The sequence below is a fragment of the Alosa sapidissima genome, chromosome 6 (assembly GCF_018492685.1).
Source record: "Alosa sapidissima isolate fAloSap1 chromosome 6, fAloSap1.pri, whole genome shotgun sequence".
Taxonomy (NCBI): domain Eukaryota; kingdom Metazoa; phylum Chordata; class Actinopteri; order Clupeiformes; family Clupeidae; genus Alosa; species Alosa sapidissima.
The window spans coordinates 3,395,501-3,408,750 of NC_055962.1; the positions used below are offsets into that span (position 1 = coordinate 3,395,501).

Consider the following 13,250-nt stretch of genomic DNA (forward strand, 5'->3'; position numbering starts at 1 on the left):
TTTGCACATGGTTTATTGATGTCTAGACTTGGGCCACAGGGGTTGTTGGCATTGTTACTAACATGTTATTTTCAGTCCACCGCTGTCAACAGTTGCGTAGCACACTTGCTTTAGGCCATTGTCCAGTCACTGGAGGATCGATGAATGCATTTTATGAGTTTGCTGTGCAACAGACTCTAACTTCATTCACCAGAGATGTCAAGAGGAGGATCTTCTCTTTCATGCAAGTGGAATATGTCAGAATTTCTTCCAGAGTGTTAAGTTAATGTTTATTATGTTCAGATTCTTCGGACATAGAAGAGCATTCATACATCTTTGAAGTAAGTTCATCATTCTCATTTGGATTAATTCAAAATGTTTACTGGGTGTACAATGTGGGATTCATTAAGCGCATTAAGTTTACACAATATAAATATTGTGATTTATTTATGAACACAGTGTTGAATTGTAATGTCTAGGATATGTGACAAAGACGATGGGGGATTGGAATCTGCTGGGGAGCATCTTAGAAGAGGTCCACATCCATTCCACTATTGTGGGGAAAATTTGGCTGACCATCCTCTTTATCTTCCGAATGCTTGTGCTTGGCGTGGCCGCTGAGGACGTTTGGGACGATGAGCAGAGTGAATTTGTTTGCAACACAGAACAGCCTGGGTGCAAAAATGTGTGCTATGACCAAGCCTTCCCAATATCCATGATAAGATACTGGGTGCTGCAGATCATTTTTGTGTCGTCCCCCTCTCTGGTGTACATGGGGCACGCCTTGTATCGCCTGCGCACCCTGGATAAGGAGCGGCACAAGAAGAAAGCCCTGCTGAAGCTGGAGATGGAGATGACGGAGGGTCTCGGGGAGGAGCACAAGCGGGTGGAGAGGGAGCTGAGGAAGCTGGAGGAGCAGAAGAAGGTGAGGAAGGCGCCACTCCGGGGCTCACTACTGCGCACATATGTTTTCCATATCTTGACTAGATCAGTTGTTGAGGTTGGCTTCATCATTGGGCAGTATGTCCTTTATGGCATCGGTCTGGATCCATTGTACAAGTGTGAGAGGTTACCCTGCCCAAACAGTGTGGATTGCTTCGTATCGAGGCCAACTGAGAAAAACATTTTCATGATCTTCATGTTGGTCATTGCAGGCGTTTCTCTGTTTCTAAATCTCCTAGAGATATTTCACCTTGGGGTGAAAAAGATTAAACAGAGCATACACGGTGGCAAAGGGCTGGATGAGGACAGCATATTATGCAGGTCTAAGAAAAACTCAATGGTCCAACAGGTCTGTGTCCTGACCAACTCCTCTCCTCAAAAACTGATACATCTTACCCATGCAACCTGTGCAGTCATGCCAGATGGTCAAGTGGACCCTCAATCCTTTGGACTTCCTCGGCCTAATCAGGAGGTGAACAACAATGATATCACCAATGGCTCTGATCATGGCCGGCCGAATCGTCTGCCCAGTCAGGCTGACCTCCCCGCCCTGCGACAACTAGGTGCCACAGAGCGCCGTCTCACCCTCGACACTCGGCAAGTGTCATGCAGCAGCGAGGATTCCAACGGGCCCAAGGGGTCGGCGCCCCCGAGAAACGTGGCGCCACAGCCACGGGCCATGCGCAAGCAGAGCCGAGTCAGCATCTGCAACAACAACCTGAGCGAGGACCTGAGCGACTCTCCAGACAGCACCAACTATCCCACAGCAAGGAAGGCCAGCTTCATGTCCCGCGGCCTCTCCGACAGTCCGTCCGACAGCCCGGACTCCAACGCAGGCTCTGACGCCGAGGCCAAACGCATTGCTGAGGGGGAGAGTCCACCAGCCACACCACCCCCTGCCAGCGGAAGAAGAATGTCAATGGCAAGTACAGAAATCCAGGGCTACTTTTCTGTATGTCTGCAGGTTTGTGACCAGTGCTCTAATAGCTGTTCTGTGTTTTCAGAGTATGATTCTGGAACTGTCTTCAATCATGAAAAAATGAGCTGGAACTGGGGCAGCAGACACAGCCGACTGGGCTCTCCGCAGATGCCAGCAGCAAGCCGCGCTCCCCCTTTGCTTAATTGCATAATTATTGACATATTTGCTCTGCATGAGCAGCTAAATCTGTGCTGTGATGAAGCTACGGTTTGTAGAGTGAATTACGTAATGCTGGTCAATTTTGCATGTACTCTAATACACATTTTAGAATGTGTGTACTAGCAATGTGTTTCAATGCTGTACTATACCTTTTATAATTTACTAATTTATTAATAATTTGTGAGGTTTGCACATAAAGTATTGGGTTCAAAAAGCTCTGAAATTGTTGTAATTATCAAAGAATTCATTTAGAGAGTTCCCAAAAACAATTAATTTTCATAACTAATAAATCACATGAGCACTTTTGCTCATTGTCATCTAGTTGTGTTTTAAATGTAATCTGAAAACAAACTAAATATTATGGTGAACTTAATGACATGTATCAATTGATAATTGGTAAGGCCTTTGTTCATATTGTGCTATTTTTGCAATGTAGAAAATATCCATTTTCTTTTTTTTTTCCTTTGGAAAGGCTTTTAATATTCAATGAAGTTCCAGGTTTGAATGGCAAGGCCTTATGTCAAATGTGAAATTTATCAAGAGGTTACACGTTTTTTCTCTCTTGTTTTCTTTTTTACTTCATTTCTTTTTATAGTGTTTTTATCTGAGTGAGTGTCTGCCCCCCAGCTGTTTCCAACCAAATGGACATTGTAACACAAACTTCATGGATATTCAATTAGAGGATTTTGATACAAACTGGCACTACAACTCAGTTATAAATTCTATTATCACTGAATCTTACTGAAAGAAGATCACTGAAAGAACTCTCTCATGTACAAATGACATAGCATCTTCCACAGCTCGATTGCAAATGGCTTTATAGTTCTCAGAAAATACTATTCAGAGACTGACCTTTTGAATTCACATTAGCATATGCTGATAAAGGGTCAGGAGGGGCCCCTTGGTCTGAGTTATGTGATAGTCAAGCAGACTCATTGCTATTACGTACCCTCATGATGTCAATTGCTCTTTCCTTATTGCTTTTAAAATAAAATGTTATGCTTTTATGAAGACTAGTCATTTATTCATTGTTAATGCTATGTTTATTATCTGTTTTGATGAAATATCTTGCAGGAAAAAGATTTAGGCCTATAATCCCAGAACAGTGCGGTGCTCAGGGGCAATTTAAAGCAATGTCTAACCCCAGGGAACCTTGGCACCAAATGTTTGAGAACCTCTGCAATATGTAACTTTCTTCTATCATGCAGGAACCCTTATCAGGTTTTGATGTACGGCTTTAGCCCTAAATGATTAGTATGCTGAAATTAACAACATGGGTATAAAGACCAATTCTTACATTGTGTGCCTTTAGAGGGACTGTCCCTGAAATAAGTAATGCATCTGTTAAATGACAAATAATGTTAAAAAAAAGATTTGCTGTTGGTGAAGGACAAATAAATACAGCTTTCTTTTATCCCCACTGCCCACCCTGTGCACTCGGCAGCTCTACACAGTGACAGTGTAAGAAAAGCTTTCACATGCCTTCTCCAACTACTGTAGATCACCACAATACACCAATCTGCATGTTACCAAGCTTTATGAGTGCCAACAGGCCTGTTCCTGGTGCAAGATTGTTGTAGGCCTGTATATATTTTTGGTAGATAGCTCACTAGTTTTAGAGAGAACTCCTGACTGTTGGTTAAAACAAATATATGGTTGCCTGTATGGCAGACCTGTGTCTGGTCGCAGAGTTAATTTCATGTCTGAAACTTGCCAGAGGACAAACGACTGATGCTTTCACTAATTTCAATCACTGTCCATCAATAGGAATTCATTTGGCCTGAATTACATTAATGTCAATGAGTCATTATGTTATGTCTGGTATGCAAATGTATACTACCCACACAGATATTGGACACAAAACAATGTACATGATATGTTTCTTTATTTCATAAACAGAAATGGTGTCTAGACAAAAATCTGTCATTTATATAACACTAGCAATTGAAATGCATGAAAATGAGTTTTGCACAATACCATATGTACAATGGTTGTTAAGTCATTTAATTCATTAGGGTCATGTAGCCTTTAGAAATTAAAAAGGTAAAAACTCTTAGTAGAGAATAAGCAAATTACAGCTATCTCAAATTGACAATATTAACACAAAACAGTCTCCTAGAAAACGAGAGAATAACACAACTGTGACTACGTGCTGAAGAGCTATTACATTAAAAATGATGCACCAAAACCTACCTAATACAATAATCCATATAATTTGTGTAAAAAGCATGTAGAAAAACACCTGATGCAGTTTGCTGATACAGTCATTGACCAGTTATGAGAGGTATGAAGGATTTCACAGGTAGATAAGTGTGACAAAGTCCGCTCTGTTGACCCAGGGATGGGGGGCGACGGCCCCTGCATACACTCACTTCACTTGAATGTGAATTATGGCCTCTGCAAGTTCTAAGGCAAATATTGGAGGTGCACTTATATCCATGTAACTCTGACACATCCCCATTAGTTGAGAAGATGACTTAAGGGAACACATATGAACGGGTATTTTTCTTTCATTTCAGTTTTCTGTTGAAAATTTGAAAAAAAAAAAACACTACCCTATCCATCAAATTGAAGCTAGCATTTTTTTTATGTACATGGACAATTCCATAAACGTGACGTGACACCTTTTTGTAAACATTTTGCTTTTCTTTTACTTCTCAAAATGATCTCCTTTGTATTCAGTCTGGACACCATCATCTTATAAAGTTGAGCAAATTGTGTAAAAGGCAAGATTTCATCATCTGTGAAAAGAGGAACCTTTGGAGAGCCAGTGTAAATGTTTCAGAGAAGCAGCCAAAAACAAACAAACAGATTTACATAGATATTAAAAGCTTATAAAAAATGTTAGAGGGCTTTGTACATCTTTGTACGTTTACTTTGCGACACAGACCATGAATCTTGGTCAAATATGGAAGCCATTATCCACATGAGAAAGTAATCAGTTTAAAATGCATTTCCTATAGTCCAGCCAAATCACAAGGTTTAAAAGCTTAGCTTCTGTCAATTACCATAGAAAACATTTCATTATTAAGTGAAGTATCCCAAAAGATTTTAAGAGTCTACAGCCCTTGTTGGGGTGTAACTTAAAAAAGGTTGTGTTTTGCATTGAAGATACTTAAAAAAAAAGCCTCTCAGAAATCTATATACACAGACATAAGCAAGTATTTTAAAAAGTCAAAACATAGAAACAAAACAACACAAACTAGCTAGTAGCATACAGACTCTAAACTAGCTTCTAAATGGAGAAAGAAGAACCTGTTGGCACCCTGAGACAATTTACAAGAGCAACTGTGATTATGGAAAAAAAAAACCTTGGTGAGTTGACTTGTTTAGTTTATGAGTGACTGAAATGATTGCAAAAAAGCTTATTTGATGCATGGGTTTTTGATGACCCAGGAGATGACCACTGTTCACCGCTGAGACAGAGACAGGCGTGCTGTGACAGCTACAGTCACTGCATCCTGACTCCACGTGCAGTAATCATTTGCTTGTGTGCTTACAGAAGCACTTTCAACAGAGCAAAACAACAGAGAAGAGCAGAAGATACAATCCAGAAATAAGCTCTGCACTCTCCGCTATCCAAACAACGCAACGCATAGAGCACTAATAGGAGAACAGACATCACTTGAGATTTTTCTGCTTATGAACGACTTTAGAAAAGCAACATTTTCAATCCAAACTGTAAGGTAGACAAAGACATTATCCGAAGAGTACTCATTGTGTGCTTGTCTTGTGGAACTGGCTCTTCCACATTTACTTTGTACAATAAAGTAAAAGGTAACTTTATAGGGATGACTTGCATATGTTTACACCAATGTCCACTTGGACCCATCTAGCTTTAACTTCTTTGTTTGGTACCTGTGTACAATTCTTTTGAAATGGTATATATTTTACATTGTAATGGCATAAAGAGAATCTTACACCAAGAAAAGCAGAAGAGAAAAATAAGAACCACACTGAAAACAACAATTATTACTAGCAATTACAATAGCTCTAGACTTCAACTTTCTAACTGAGCAGATTTTGTCCAACATGTATTTTAATTTGTGATTGTGTGCATGTTTTCGTGTGTGTGTGTGTGTGTGTGTGTGTGTGTGTGTGTGTGTGTGTGTGTGTGTGTGTGTGTGTGTGTGTATGTGTGTGTGTATGTGTGTATGTGTGTAAGCTTGTGCATTAACTTGAGTGCACGTGCATGTGTTAGGGGAGCATTAGTAATGGGGTCCAAGGAAAATTCTTTGGACTGTCTGATTCACAAATACACACCAACAGACGTACATACTCAACCAACTACTGCTATTTAAAAGCTCTTGGGGTTAAAAGCTCAAGCATTTTTTTACTTAGTCAACACTGAAAGGGTATAGTGGAGTGGTATCAATAGGGGTGTGAAGGTGGTCATTGGCACTTACATGCACCTGCATTGATCAACACTATTAAAGGTAGTAAAATCGCACTGGTGCACATTTGTGCTGGGGGGATTTAAATATGATTTGCCTGATGATAAAGAATTTTGTCAAACAAATATAGGCTTTGAGGACAAATGGTCTTTGATCATTGAAGAAGAGGTACGTCGGGATTATGGGAGTTAGCTGAGAAATACCTACGCCCAGAGGCAAACAGAAACAAGACAAACTATATAAAATATACAAGCAGCATGCAATCCCACCAGGAATATATCTCTACTAAATGTACAATAAGGGCAAACATAGGACTGTTTCATAGCTATCTAACACTCCATACACCTTCAGCTGTGTTCACATACTTAATAGAATTCTCCATTAGCTTATTAGATTATTATCAATAAAATAACAGTCAGAACACTCCCTCATAATGCGTTTCTATTCCTTCTCTGTTATAATAGAGCTGGTTGTATCTTGTAATATTTTGCTAGTCTTCGGGTAAATCTAATTTAAATCATTTGTTTTAGAGGAGCACTTTTAAGTGCCAATGTAAGTGCTGCATTTTTAGACTTTGTCAAGGTTCTAAAACAGAAATCTCCCTGTTGTGAAGTGCTAGCAGGTTTTGAGTGCAATGCATGGTGCTAAAGAGAGAGAGGGGCAGCACTAAGAGCAGACAATAGAGCAAGTGTCTCACACCACTATTTGTGACTACTTTAAAATGCCATATCAAACTATGAGTCCCTCTGCTAGATAAAAAGTATCCACAACCCTTGACATCAAAACATAAAACTGAAGAAAATAAAGTAAAAAGTGGCTGAGGGTTTCACCATTCAATCTTTAAATACTGATAAAAACACAGAAAGGCTGTGACTCTTCACATTTAAAGAGGTTGTCAACCAGGTTTACACCGACACCGCCTGAGTCATGGATTATATACAAACTTTTTACACAGTCCTCATCAACATCCAAGGGGCCTGATCAATTAAACGTGTGGCCATGGGGGGTATGTGCATCCGGTTGCAGTGATGGTGACAGTGTGTGAGTGTGTGAATGTGCGCATGTACGCGCGTGTGTGTGTGTGTGTGCATGTGTATCTAAATACATCAGTGGGTGCACTCGAGTGCATGCTTGTGACAGGCTGATTTCCTGAGTTCAAGAACACCCACCTTCATGGGGATTTCACTTTAGACAGGAAACAGCAGAGCAGAATGATTTCCTTGGTAAAAAGGTGCTTGATATAACCCCAGAGAGAAACGAAACGGCTAAACCTTGACCTGTACAACATTACTGACAGCCACCATGCTCCATACTATATACACCACACTTTCTGCTAAGCAAGCACTTATACATTACCATTAAAAACATCCAAATACAAGGGTATTGCTGATGTGTTGGGACATAGCTATTCAACCTCATGTCAATTCGTTCTGTCTTTTGAGTCATTTTCGTTCATTTCAGTGCTGTAGAAGGCAAAGGAGGAATGTTTAGATACAACCATCTGTACATAAAAGTGTTGCAGTACAGAAACAGTAAAAATGAGCGACGCAGAAGACGTTTTTGCATATGAACATTTACAGCTGAGATGCTGCAAAAAGAATCTTTCATGTACAGAATCTGTATCCTTTTTTCATGAATAATATTGAACATTCAGAATACTTCCTGAGTTTGAATTGTGTGACAAGGGCCACTGAGAGAATGAGAAGGTCAAAGAGAGAGGAGGGAAGATAGAAGAAAGGAGGACATAGATACAGGTTGGAGAAGGAGACAGATAGACAGATAGATAGATAGATAGAGAAATAGAGAGATAGAGAGAGGGGGTAGAAAGACAGAGAGAGAGAGGGATAGATAGAGAGAGAGACAGCTGCTGCTAGGTCCATAGAGGTTTGAGTTTGAGATGCGGTCTGTGCCCATCCCTGCTTTGAATGGACTGTAATACATCAAAAGCAGCATTGCCCCTGCGGAGGTCATTGGCGGGGAAAGGTGTAGCACCGTTGTGAGAGCTGTGTGAGAATTCGCAACCATTCTGTTATGGTTAGAATAGAGAAAAACCTGGACAACAGTATTGCTGCAGTTAAGACAACTGTAGTGTCAACCTTTCAAAGACAATAAAAGACATAAATACTAACAAAACAAAATAAATGTTTCAAATAAGAACACTGGCAGAGGCTGACCATTGTAACAACCCTTTTCAAAAAGGGTCTGTCAAAAACTCATTTAACTAAATAAAAAAATTGACAAAACAAAACAAAAGACAGATTCCCAGCAGCACTAGGAAGAGTCCTTCCTGGGCTGTTCTTCGGTGGTACATTTATCAGTCATTTCTTGACAGAAGTCTACTGTCACCGTCTGGTTGCACTGTTCCGATGACGACAGCCCTGACTCGTGGAAGGCTACAGCTGCCTTGGTGATGGAGTCTGGACCCTCCCTCCCGTTCCCCACCAGCCCATCGGCACCGTTGCCGGTCGCCAGACACCACTGGGCCGGGCCCGGCCCGCCTTCCGAGGGCCCCGGCGACTTGTGGAACTGGGGCTCAGGGGTGGCGGAGCGGGAGTTGGTGGTGAGGTCGATGCTGGTGGAGGCAGGGGGGCCGGTGGCCGTGGTGGCGGTGCTGCTGCTGCTGCTGTTGCTGTTGCTGTTGCTGGCAGTGGTGTTGGGGGTGGGGGTGGAGTTGGGCGTGGCGTTGGCAGGCCGGAGGCTGGGGCAGTAGCGGTGCACCTGCTCGGGGCTCAGCTGCACGTCCTTGTAGACTTCCTGAGACAGGCAGGAGAAGTTCTCCCACAGCTCTCCCATGCAGGCCTTCAGCTGGTTACGCTCCGTCAGCAGCTTCTCCTTCTCACAGACCTGAGCAGACAAACAGCAACACACATGCACAAACATCAGCACGCACAACGCACAATGCACACACATACACATTCAAACAATGACATAGATAGATAGATAGATAGATAGATAGATAGATAGATAGATAGATAGATAGATAGATAGTAGACAAGGAATGATCTTATACTATAAGCCAATTCGATGGGATTCATATCACTCCACACTACAACATGTTCCTCTATCTATTGTTATTACTATCTGGATGTTTAAAATGTAACTACTTTTTGATCAGGATTTCACTGAAGACACTTGGAGGAACATGGACACAATGTGGGTTCACACACATCCACTGTAGCCTACTTTCACTGCGACATCAACAAGCATATGACAATGGCAAAGTAACAGGGATTGATGGTGTTATATAGTTCATGTTAGAGCTGTGTGCCCACAACACATCACATGGGCACGCCTCTGTAGAAACATCTCCTGTCACAGAATCACTCCCCCGTGACATGTCAGGCCCAGTTCACAAAACACGCTCTAGACCAAAAACATTCTGCATGGCTGCTATTTTTGAACAATTTGCTTTTAGCTTGACACTTTGGTGCTGAGAGACGTGGGGGCCCTCTGGTGAGAGGCTTCAAGCCACCGTGCGTAGAGAGTGTGGTGTAGCGAGGAGTCCTGGGCTGTCAGGCATCAGGAGCCGCCAGCTCATCTGTGTGCTGCATCTCCGTTGAGAGAAGCACGAGATGATATCGGGATGCTGGCAGACTTCAAAGCGCCGCCTGCCAGCTCTGTGTGGCGAGCGAGCGGAGCAGTGGTGACGCGGCACATCAAAGAGCAGCGCGCTCTGTCACGCCAGCGCGGAAACAGCAGGCGGCCCCAAGCAGCAGCCTGTGGTGCTGCCATGGAAACTAGGCGGGAGGCGGTGAGCGCTCGTCTAAGGGGGGCTACAGAGCGCAAGTGTATGACTGTGTGACTCCTAAATTAGCCAGCCTGTGACTACACCATGACACTACACCAAAGAGCCAATTATACTGGGTAGTCCTTTAGCTGAAGTCCATATCATGCCACCTATAGCCTTGAAAATGCATGGGACACCTTTGACCATCTATGATGTTACATAGTTAATAGAACTGAAAATGAATGAGACATGTGTGTGAAAAGTGAAAAGTGAAGGGGACAATGGTAGAGAATATCGAATTGGCATATCTAGCTTTTCTCAGTGCTCTAAAGGCTGTAGACATTTTCCTTTCAAGCAAGTATAATTTAAATAATGGATTCTTCGCTGGTTCTCATGGCTGTGTGGCTGTGTTTAGATTTGTCAGGTAAAACTGGTGTGACACCTCATTCCTGAAATTCTATATGTTGCAGTTACAGCTCTGGTTTGTGTACATTTAATTTGTATAGATAATGTATTGAGAGGGTGAACAATGTTGTCATACCAGTTTACGGATCTCACACTCCAAGTTTAAGATGCAGTCCAGCTTCCTCTTACGACAGCGCTGAGCTGCTATACGGTTCTTGCTCCGGCGCCGGACGTCGTGGATGAACTCCAGCTGTTCTGAGGTCAGTTTGTGCATTTTTACCATCATTTGGAAGTCATTCCTTGGAAGATTTGTGATTTGATCGACAGGGAAGGGAAGCTTGATCTGTAAGGAGAAAGAAAAGTGATAAATGGAGAGACATGTTCAATGTTGTCATGTGTATCCTAAATCTGCCACTAGATGGTGCACACAGACTTCTGTAGAGGAGGCTGCGATCACTTTGTCTTCCCCTCCAACGATCAGTCTCAAAGGTGCAGGGGAATAAAGGTGAAGGGAAAGCGAACATCACCATCTGCCCATTTGACAGCAGCCGTTTTGAAGAGGGAAAGAGCGACAGAGGCTGCCACACTCACTTTTCTGTGGCAGCGCTGATTGCTCGGGGGTTTAGGTATGCAAATCCACAGTGCCAACATACAGAAGGTTCACAGTCTGCTCATAAATCTGACATGGGCAATTATCTTTATCTTTTACTGTCTTTTTACATACACACTCCCTCTTGACAATTACAGAAGCATTGGTGTACTTAGTGAGGTCTGGATAAAGACGAGGAACAGTAGAGCTTGGTGGCCTTGTTTAGGAGGCCATAATGACTAATCCAAGGTTTGGTGACATTATCTAAAAGATGCACATTTGTCTCCTTTTTGTCTCCTCTTTTTGAACAGCACATTCCCCCTGGTGGTGGCACGCGTTCTGATACCCCCACACAACACGCTGATACCCCAGCCATATCTACATGCACCAGGGAACCATTGCTTCAGGGAGGGAGGGAGAGAGAGAGAGAGGGAGAGAGAGAGAGAGAGTATGGCTGGAGAGGGTGAATAACAAAGAGATAGCACACATCTAGAGAGCTGGGGTGAAATGAGAGGCCTTCCTCTCTCTCTCTCTCTCTCTCCCACTCTCTCTTTTCTTAGCTGCCGATCGCTGAAGAACAAAGTCAAGCGTGAGCAAGATGGCGCCCCCCTTCCCACGTGCGCTTTTTTTCTCTCCACCTGCTCCGGCAGGGCCAGAGGATCCCCAGGGAGGCTCACCTCCATCAAGGCCCTAAACACCTGAGAGCGCAGAGAGCTAAGCCCAGCAGACATCAGACAGTAAGCGGATCTCTCACACTGCTGTACTCCTGCTTCAAGGGACTCCCCTTCAGCTTGATTAATATGTATGATACCGGCTACCATTTGTGCCTCTCACACGTACAGTCTCCACAGGTACAGTAAATGCTGATTGAACTGAAAACAAGGCTCCAAATGTTGCTTCCTTATACAGCTGAGGATGCTGTGTGGCTGTCAAGACCTTTCCCCCATCAATAGACATGTTCTATTTCTGAGTATTAAAGTCACCCTTACTGACAGAACCCCATGAGAAATCTGCTGCTAGCAAGGTTCTTTGACTCAGACAGTCACACACACACACACACACACACACACACACACACACACACACACACACACACACACACACACACACACACACACACACACACACACACACACACATCCATACAATTTAAATGTTCACATCCTTGCCTAATACATTATGGCAGAGTTGATCCTGGATCAGCACTCCTGTCCTGAGATACTTAATGATGAATAAGGTGCTATGCTGCATGCAAAAAAGGGGCTCTGTGGAGCTCTCTCTCTCTCTCTTCCTCTCTCTCTCCCTCTCTCTTTCTCTCTCTCTCTCTCTCTCTCTCTCTCTCTCTCTGATGCCCCCCCCACCCCCTGCACTGTGCCCCAGCTCTGCTCCACATCTGTATGCAGACACATGAATAAGTCATGGGCTGAGCTTCTGCCTCCAGCAGCACAGATGGCCAAAAGTGGCTTCAGTCTGACTGGCCTAGACCGGGGTCCTCTCCGCATTAGCCTCCTGCACACAACATCAATTAGGAGAGAGAGCAGCTCGCAACACACAAGGCTGAACATGTCATTTTGATCAGGTGACAGAACAAGGGGGCATTATTGGCTGCATGCTCTGGTTAATCTATGAGAGGACATTTTTCATTGACGGCACGCTGTCAGGCGGGAAAGATGCAGAATACAGCGACCTTGATAGTAGCTCCCTCCCTAACTCACCTGCTCCCCCCCCCCCCCCCCTGAGCACTGTATGTGAGAGGGGATGTCTATATTTAGTTGTTCCACCAGGAAAACCACTCTAGTAACAAGGCTGGGATGACAGAGTGAACACCGATGGCAGTCATAAATTCAGACCCCGCCTGCCTGTACTGAATTCTCTCACTGGTTACACTTTTCCCCTGCTCCTCCACACAACCACACACACACACACACACACACACACACACACACACACACACACACACACACACACACACACACACACACACACACAAACACACACACAAACACACACAAACACACACACACACACTTCCTCTCTATGGGTCATTATCCTGCAAATGGGTCTAGTCTGAAAAGT

The 13,250-nt window shown here is 43.4% G+C and overlaps 2 protein-coding genes across 4 annotated transcripts in view; one reads left to right on the forward strand and one right to left on the reverse strand.

Annotated features, from left to right (window-relative positions):
• The first annotated feature begins 475 nt into the window (after window positions 1-475).
• Window positions 476-1,964, forward strand: gja10b (gap junction protein alpha 10 b). Its single transcript, XM_042095464.1, has 2 exons — window positions 476-1,843; window positions 1,926-1,964. The coding sequence occupies exons 1-2, from the start codon at window positions 476-478 to the stop codon at window positions 1,962-1,964; spliced, it is 1,407 nt and encodes a 468-aa protein (XP_041951398.1).
• A 1,963-nt stretch (window positions 1,965-3,927) lies between these two features.
• Window positions 3,928-13,250, reverse strand: part of bach2b (BTB and CNC homology 1, basic leucine zipper transcription factor 2b) — a 68,596-nt gene continuing 59,273 nt past the window's right edge. For all 3 annotated transcript variants that reach the window (XM_042095463.1, XM_042095461.1, XM_042095462.1), the window contains exons 4-5: window positions 10,722-10,928; window positions 3,928-9,297 (exon numbers count right to left, since the gene is read on the reverse strand). In XM_042095463.1, coding sequence (XP_041951397.1) covers window positions 8,725-9,297; window positions 10,722-10,928 — 780 coding nt within the window. In that variant the 3' untranslated portion in view covers window positions 3,928-8,724. The remainder of the gene's footprint in view (window positions 9,298-10,721; window positions 10,929-13,250) is intronic.

Excerpts from the sequence above, each read along its gene's own strand:
- gja10b (XM_042095464.1), top strand. The coding sequence starts at position 476 with ATGGGGGATTGGAATCTGCTGGGGAGCATCTTAGAAGAGGTCCACATC. Across the intron at positions 1,844-1,925 it reads GCGGAAGAAGAATGTCAATG|AGTATGATTCTGGAACTGTC; the intron begins GCAAGTACAGAA and ends CTGTGTTTTCAG.